The sequence below is a fragment of the Oreochromis niloticus genome, linkage group LG12 (assembly GCF_001858045.2).
Source record: "Oreochromis niloticus isolate F11D_XX linkage group LG12, O_niloticus_UMD_NMBU, whole genome shotgun sequence".
Lineage (NCBI taxonomy): Eukaryota > Metazoa > Chordata > Actinopteri > Cichliformes > Cichlidae > Oreochromis > Oreochromis niloticus.
This window is the reverse complement of record NC_031977.2, coordinates 31,034,361-31,042,354: the sequence shown is the minus strand read 5'-3', so window position 1 is coordinate 31,042,354 and position 7,994 is coordinate 31,034,361. Positions and strand designations below refer to the sequence as shown.

Here is a 7,994-nt window from a genome sequence, read left to right as displayed (position 1 = left end):
GTCTGTTCCATTAATCCTGACATTTTTAGTCGGTATTAATCGCATTTCAAACAGACTCAAGAAAAAAGGGAATACATATGCACTTAGCATGCTTATTGAACATTTTGAACATTCATGTTAACAAATAACTCTGTAAACATTTATCTACATCAATGTGGCCCTGTTACTAAGACAAACTAACATGTTGACATTGTCCGAGAGGAGAGCTGACCGCTTCTTATTTACAATGTTGCCTGCAACTGAGAACAATCTACAGTTGTGATTTTTTTTCTTCAATTTCCCATCATGTTCCACTGTTAAGAAATGTTCAGCACATGCCTCTGCGAAGTGACGCTCCTCTGTCTTCATTATTCTCAATGCAAACGACTTTAATTCCTATGCAGCAGTAAGTAGATATGCAGTAACACCAAGATAGTTACTGTTACTCACAGAAGTCCAGTAGTCACCTGTCAGGGCGACATGTTTGGCTACAGCTAAACCCTCTTTTCAGTTTCATAGAGCCCATGAATCTTTGACATTATTGTGCTTCCTGTTGGAGCCTTGTACAATGCAACTTGCAAAACCTTTGTAAAGCCCGTGTCCTCGACGATATTAATAGGTCTGCAATTTGTTGCAATCAACTTGGCAATTGTGTCAGTCAATTTGTCCAAGGTAGGTTCACTGAGTCCTGATGCTTCGTGAGTGGTTTGTTGCAAGCTGGGCGACAAAGTGCTAGCAGCGTCCCCGACTAACGTATGCTTCGCGTTAATGTGATATTTTGAGCTGGAAGTCCTTTGGTGAAAACAAAATTCTTTCCTGCACAAAGCGCATAATACTTTATGTCGCTCAATTGTTCCGTCTTGTTGTTTTTTATACTCAGATTTCTACGGTGGCCCCTAGAGACAAAGCACGTACAAACTCGAAAACACTTGCAAAATACAAAACACATGCAAAATACAAAACACATGCAAAATACAAAACACATGCAAAATACAAAACGCATGCAAAATACAAAACGCATGCAAAATACAAAACGCATGCAAAATACAAAACGCGTACAAAATACAAAACACATGCAAAATACAAAACACATGCAAAATCCAAAACACATGCAAAATACAAAGCACAACGGAAGTGCTCCAGGACGCTAGGGGCAGTGTTGAGCTCGATTTGCAAAATAAACGGCAAGTTTGTTGGTAACACACGGAGTAGGATACCGGCGGAAAACACCGGCAAGGATAGACCAACCACGCCTCATAATAAAGGTAATGTGCAAACTGTTGTTAGTTTGATTTTGTTTTATTACTATGAACGCTTGGTTTATGCTTTGCTCAGAGAGAACTGGTTTAAAAAAGTGGATAAAAGTATGAAAACGTAATGTTTTAGCGATTTCTGTCCTTTGCTAAAAATCAAAGTAGCATGCAATGTAGTTCATATACATATATATAATGAAAGTTAAGATAAAATATGTAATCTTATTTTAATATTTTCCTCTGAGTAATTGATTGAAAAACATTCTCATAGTCAAACAAGTATTTGCAAGAGAGGCTATAAAAATCTAAGTGTAATGTTTCTGGTAGTTGCGCATATATGTCTGTGCATTCAGGAGTCTTAATGTAAGATGTGAAATACTTGTATTTTCTGTGGGTTGTAGTGAATCTTAATTTTGTAAAACATTTTATGGGGTCATTTTTACAGATGTACTGTCCCTTCTGTGGACACCTCTTGGCAGACAGTCCTGCCTTTTGTAGTCTATGTGGTAAAAACATCAAGTTTTTAAAGGACATCACCAGCACTGTGTCGAGAAATCCTGCTCTTGGAGAAGAGGCAGCAGCTCTTCCATCTACCAGTTCCAGCATCCCTACTGGCACAACTATACAGTCTACACAGGGTAAAACACATATTTGTATTAAATAAATCTTCATAACTGTTCCTTCCCTAAAATGATAATATCTTAATTTTTTTCTGTTTATAGCTGGGAAATCATTAGTGGAGTCATTTATAAAATTTAGGGATGTGAAAGAAAGGGAGAGAAAGGCCTTTTTTTCAAAGAAACACCAGGAACAGAAGGAACATAAACCAGTGAAGGTATGTCATAAACTTGAACGTGGAAGTTGATCACTTTTGTTGCTAATACAAAATCCAAATTACCTGTAGCACTGCCAAGGCATCACTGTAAATTTCCATATGCATATGAAAGGAACTGAATATATTGCAAGGGTGGCCAACTATGTCCTCTACAGATATGCACCTCCCCCCCACCCCGTACTATCTCTGTTTAATTTACTTTGAGGCTGATTGCTGTTCATTACCTGTATATTGGTGTGTTCAGTTAATCACAACCTTGGACATTAGTGTTGCTCGGGGAACGTTGAAGAAACTAGAAACAATCTAGCTGCCGCTCTTGGGGATTGTAGTTCACCACTGATACAGGGCTTACAATTTTTAGCCTGATCTGAAGATCTTCTTAATTGTCAGCCTTTGGTCAGCATTCCTTCAATGATATATGCCCCCTGTTAAAACTAGATTTAGTCGATAATGTTGTCTTTTGAGTCACAGCACAGCTGGAGCACAAATACAGATCAGAAATAAAATGGAAGACAGGGAAGACCATGTAGGAGCAAAGATGTAAAAACGTATTATTGTTAATCTCATTTCTAGATACAGATTGGCATCATGACAAGGACCAGTGATGGTATAAGACCTGTTCGAGGAAAGTCACTTCCGGTTGATGTTCATTCTCACTGGTCAACTGAGCAAGTGTTGTCTGCCAGCGTGAAAAAACATAAGGACTTTAACCAGGACATGGCCGATGGACCCTATGTACTGCTATACCCTGATGCAAGGGAAGTTAGCACAATTCCTGGAACCAACACCCCTTTCACCATCCAAAAATACAAGGATGCCATAGGGAAGGCCTATCAAAGAATAACTCTCTACATTTGTAACCATGATGACTTCTTAAATACTGGTAAGTGATTCTGATAATGCAGTGACAATCATAAATTTTAAATATTAAAAATAATTCAAGTTTTTAAAAAAAAAATGTTAATCAGAGAGTGACATGATTTTGCCCCAATTTTTAAATATATTTAATTTGTGCTGCATAGCCAAAAGTGTTCTATATGTTTGCTAATTGTTAGATATAGCTTTCAATACAAACATATATTTAAATTACACTGTATGTTTTTAATCATTGAATATTTGCAGATTGCAACACAGAGTCTGAATCTGAAGAGGACAATGAAGTTCAAGTAAAAGTAGTAGAAAGCCCACTGTCGGACACTGTGGTTAGTCTTTTTTTTACCGGTGTTTTGTGTGTGTGTGTGTGTGTGTCTGTGTTTGTATACAACAATATAATGAAGAAAAGTTTAAAGTTTTAATAAGTGCTGTTAAGCTTATTTTACTACTTATCAGGTATGGGATTTTCCAGATAATCACAGCACGCCGGAAACAGCACCTTCAACAAATAGGCAAGTTTTGTATTGTGGAGGATACAGTGCGGCAACCCTGAATAGGGAGGAGCCAAAAGACATTATTATGTAGTATATTGTAAATTCTGAAATTATTTCAATTCTTTACAGGGGGTCAAACTTGCAAACTTCTTCTAAAGTAAGACTCTGAAAAATGTCATTAATATTTATCATACAGGCTACAAACTTATATTATATTAACTGTTCATATATTTTTGATATTTAGACTCAAGGTTGCTGCTACAGGTAGGTTTTGGACACAAAAATCTGTGTATTGAGACACTAGACCAATAAAATCTTAGTTAACTTTAGATTTTAAGAAATGTTCTACTTTGCCCACTAAATGTTTTTCATTGCAGCACATACACAAGTGTTTATGCACCGATTGTAATTGATAGTGACTCAGACAAAGAAGTTCTCACCGAAAAGGATGAGAGTGAAACACAAAGGTAAGTATACATTTAAATGTGAGAATGTAAATATGCTAAAAGTGAGTAATAACATCCTCATTTTATGTGATATTTAATAGTTTTTTTCTGTTCTAGTACAAATGGCCTGACTGCTGCAGAAGTACTTGAAGAGCTGGCGTCTAAGACAATAAAAACATCTGTCAGCAGATTTAATATAAACAGGGCAAATGTTTGGGATGGAGCAGCTCGGGGCTTTAGACGTGTGTCTTACAACCCAACTGATGATATACTTGTGAAGTTCAGCGATGACGCAGGACAGCATGAAGATGGAATGGATAATGGTGGTCCTAAACGTGAATTTTTGACATTATTAATGAAATGCCTTAGATCACGACGAATCTTTGATGGACCTGAGGACAGCAAATTTCTTACATTTGACAGCGCTGGTGAGAAATTTATACCATCTGACCATAAAATTAAATTAATACATTTTGAAGTTAAGCTTGGATGATTAATTGTTTATTAAAATAAAAAGGCATATAATTAAAAGCATTATTTTAGAATAACTAACTAAATAAATCCATTGCCAGCTGCAAGAGAGGATGAATATTTCCTTGCTGGCAGAATGATTGCCACATCATTGGTACATGGTGGTCCAGGGCCTGCCTTCCTCTCCAAGACACTCTACCAGCATCTGATTGGGACAACAAAGTCTGATGTGGTGGAGGTCACAATTGAAGATGTAACTGATGAAGCTACAAAAGCTTTTCTGTTGGAAGTATGTTGATTTAAATATTCTATTTTAAAACTACAATTTCTTTTGTTATCACAAAGCTTGATGTGTTAATTGCACATTGGACTGTGACACTGTGCTCCAAAGTAGTTGTAATTTTAATCAGCATGCTAAGTGTACCGCGGTCTGATAATTATGAACAAAGATACATGTGTGACTTTAAGTAGAGGAGTAGAAAACAATACCAGAATAACATGCTTGAAAATATAGACCAAACATTGAAGTGCACTAGTAATTATATTTAAAATAATTTTGATGTGAACGTCATGCACAACAACCTTGTGATACTGCAATTTTTTTTTTTTCTTATGTAAACACTAGATATCCAATGCTGCAACGCTGAAGGAACTCCATGGGTGCATTGAAATGCATTGCAGCTTATTGCAGACAGCTGGCTGCTATGGATTTCCGGACTCTTTAGATGGTAAAGGCAACATCATTAAGGACTACCTTAAGTGGTACATCATATACCGCAACCACTTCTCAATCCAAAGGTAAGATATTTGTAAGTGTTTGGACTGATACTAAATAATGGGACAATGTAGCTACACTATTTAATAATAGTTTTGTAAAAAAAGTGTTTTTTAAACCATAAGCGACACTATACTGAATTGATAACAGACAACAGCTACAGAAGCTGCCTATTGTTTTGACCAAATTTCTTTGGAATTATATGTATGTTTTTGCTTAATTTTACAGCTTTGCATCTTCCCTTTTTATTTATTGTTTCCATGGTTAATTATACTTGGAGCCTAATTTTTGCAAAAAGGTTTTGAGTTATCATGCATGTGCTTTACTCAGTATGGAACAAATCATGTGAAGCTGCGAGGACAGAGATCAAATTTCAAACTTTTAAACACTTATTCTATTAGAATTCTTGTTACTTATCAGTCCCTGAATAAAACTGGACAAAGCTGCAAACACAAGTTCAGCCAGTGACCGTGTTTAGGAAGGTACTATAAAAAATTGCAGTGCAAATTTGATGTTTGTAGGTGGTTTGATCTTTTAGATTATTGATTTTATTGAGAATAAACCGTACTGTACTGACTGAAAATGCATTTGCAACATTGAGGCGGAAGTAACTTATGCTCCAGTTTGCAACATCCACTTGCTGATGAATAAAAATGCAGATGGTAAAATATAAATTTGGAAGGTGGCATGGTGGAGCAATGGATAAAACATCAGACTGGGATTCCGAAGGTAGCACGTTCGATGAGAGCCCACACACCAGGTGTGTCCTTGAGTAAGACAGCCAGCACTAGCTCACTGCTCACCCCAAGGGTGCGGAGATCGAATTTTCCCCTAGGATCAATAAAGTATGTAAAATCCATTGTGCTTTAGGAATAATTAAAATAAAACATTCAAAAAGTGTTTGTTTTCATGTTTTTATTGTAGTGCTGATGACAATTTTCCTCTTATAGATTTAAGGATGGCCTCGCAACACTTGGTGTAATCCATGCCCTGCAGCAGCATCCTTTGTTGTTCCAACCCTTCATGTGCTCAAGACCAGAGCCGCTGACATCTGATGTTTTAGAGGACATGTTTGCAGTGGTCCTGAGTGAACCTGGCAGTTCAAGACGACAGGAAGAAACCAGGGTGCTTGGATTCTGGTGAGACTATCTGATAGACGCTGAAGGTTTGTATAATTCAAAACTTGTACTGCAAACAAATTACTACAATCAGTGCAAACCAATAAAGCAGCTCTTTCATGAATATCACTTTTATATTTTTTTTTAAGTTTAAACTGTCAGGTGATATTTCTGCTATAGAACAGAAGCACTTTTGTCTTTTAGCAGTTGAATCTCCTGCAAATTCTTGTTAGAATTGTTAGAATTGTTTTTTGTTTTGGTTTTTTGGGGGGGGGAATTAACTCATCCCTTGGGGGATGAATGTGCTGCCAGCAGTGGCTATTGGGGAGCTACATAGCATGACCTAAATAATACTAACAGAGTCCAATTATCACCTTTACAGTTTCTGTTTAAAATGGAGAAATTGTACTGCAATAGTAAGTCATCACAGAGCTGCTGTTTTATATTATATTATAGTGAACTGGTATGGGTGTTTGTGCTATTAATCTTGGAAAAAAAGTAAAAATGTAATACTTTGGAACATTTGAGGATCCAAGTTTCTTATATTTTGCTTTGTATTTGAAATTTTTAGAAAATACAGATTTATTTTTAGCTACATTCTATTCAATTCTAGATACCAAAACAGCAGTCTCCCTACAAGACATACTGATGTTTGCCACGGGCCTAAACAGCATTCCACCAGCTGGAATGGAACCAAGACCAAGATTGCTGTTTGGTGATGCATCACGTTTCCCACTTGGGAAAACATGTGCAAACACCATTGTGATACCAATGGCTCAGTCATATGAGCAGTTCCAGGCTGATATGGACTTTGGAATATTAAACTCTCCTGGTTTTGGTCTGTATTGAAGGACTTGCAGTTTGATCCTCACACTGTAATATACTCTTCATTTCAACTGTGTTTTTGTTCTTATGCAAAAAGGTTGGTTTAAAGAAACTGGCTAGATATCTGTTGGGCCAAGGCCTTTGTTTTAGTTACAATGCTAAAGTAAATGTCTGTGATTTGAAATGATTACTTTTAGTACCCTTAGCTTTAGAAAGAATTCCCTTTACTACTATTCAGCATTTAGAATAGCTATATTTTCATAGATATTGTACATTTTACACAGTTTGTATGTCAGTGCAAAGTGTACTTTGCCTTGTTAAGGTTAACAATAAATCTTATTACTTAAATTAGAGTGTTTTTACTCCTTTATTTTATATCAACCTGTATTAATAAAGCTAATAATACCAACACGTGTCTTGCATTTAAGGTGGAGGTTAAGAGAGTCTTCACAATATCATCTGTTAGCAGAAATAATTTATTTGATCTCACAGTCACAACTGATATTCTTATTTGGAAAAACACAAAGGCTATTTTTTAAGTGACTATAAACTGATGAACTATAATTGTGTTCTACTTGAAGCAAAAAACATTTTTTTTTAGCCTTCACAAAAGTGCAGGTGGTGCATTATTTTAACCACAAAGTGGACTCCACAGTTCTGGGATGTGTGGGAACATGGCATTACAACCCAGCAAGTCTTTTTAGTCTGATGTAGTTCTCCACACAAGATTACAATGTCTGTGATGAACAGAAGCCACTGTTTAGTCCTTCAAAATATTCCTGTACGTGAGGGTCTCCACAGAAATTGGGAGTTGAACTCATCCTGAACTGGCTCAGCTCTTGATGTCCAACTGCAAGGCCACAGTCACGTCCACCAAACCTAAAAGTTTGTACAAGGAAAATTTTTACTATTAAAATACTAAGAA

General features: G+C 36.4%; 1 protein-coding gene across 2 annotated transcripts; it reads left to right on the top strand.

Moving 5' to 3' along the window:
- Positions 1–1,118: 1,118 nt before the first annotated feature.
- LOC102077816 (uncharacterized) lies at positions 1,119–7,361 on the top strand. Of its 2 annotated transcripts, XM_019365276.2 has the most exons (14): positions 1,119–1,244; positions 1,678–1,870; positions 1,955–2,067; positions 2,641–2,950; positions 3,190–3,269; positions 3,397–3,452; positions 3,564–3,591; positions 3,679–3,698; positions 3,812–3,901; positions 3,998–4,308; positions 4,453–4,640; positions 4,977–5,149; positions 6,077–6,291; positions 6,858–7,361. In XM_019365276.2, the coding sequence occupies exons 2-13, from the start codon at positions 1,678–1,680 to the stop codon at positions 6,267–6,269; spliced, it is 1,755 nt and encodes a 584-aa protein (XP_019220821.1). In that variant the 5' UTR covers positions 1,119–1,244; the 3' UTR covers positions 6,270–6,291; positions 6,858–7,361. The 2 variants fall into 2 exon arrangements, with proteins under 2 accessions (XP_019220821.1, XP_025752949.1); XM_025897164.1 differs by lacking the exon at positions 1,119–1,244 and having other exon boundaries at positions 1,568–1,870.
- The last annotated feature ends 633 nt before the right edge of the window (positions 7,362–7,994 follow it).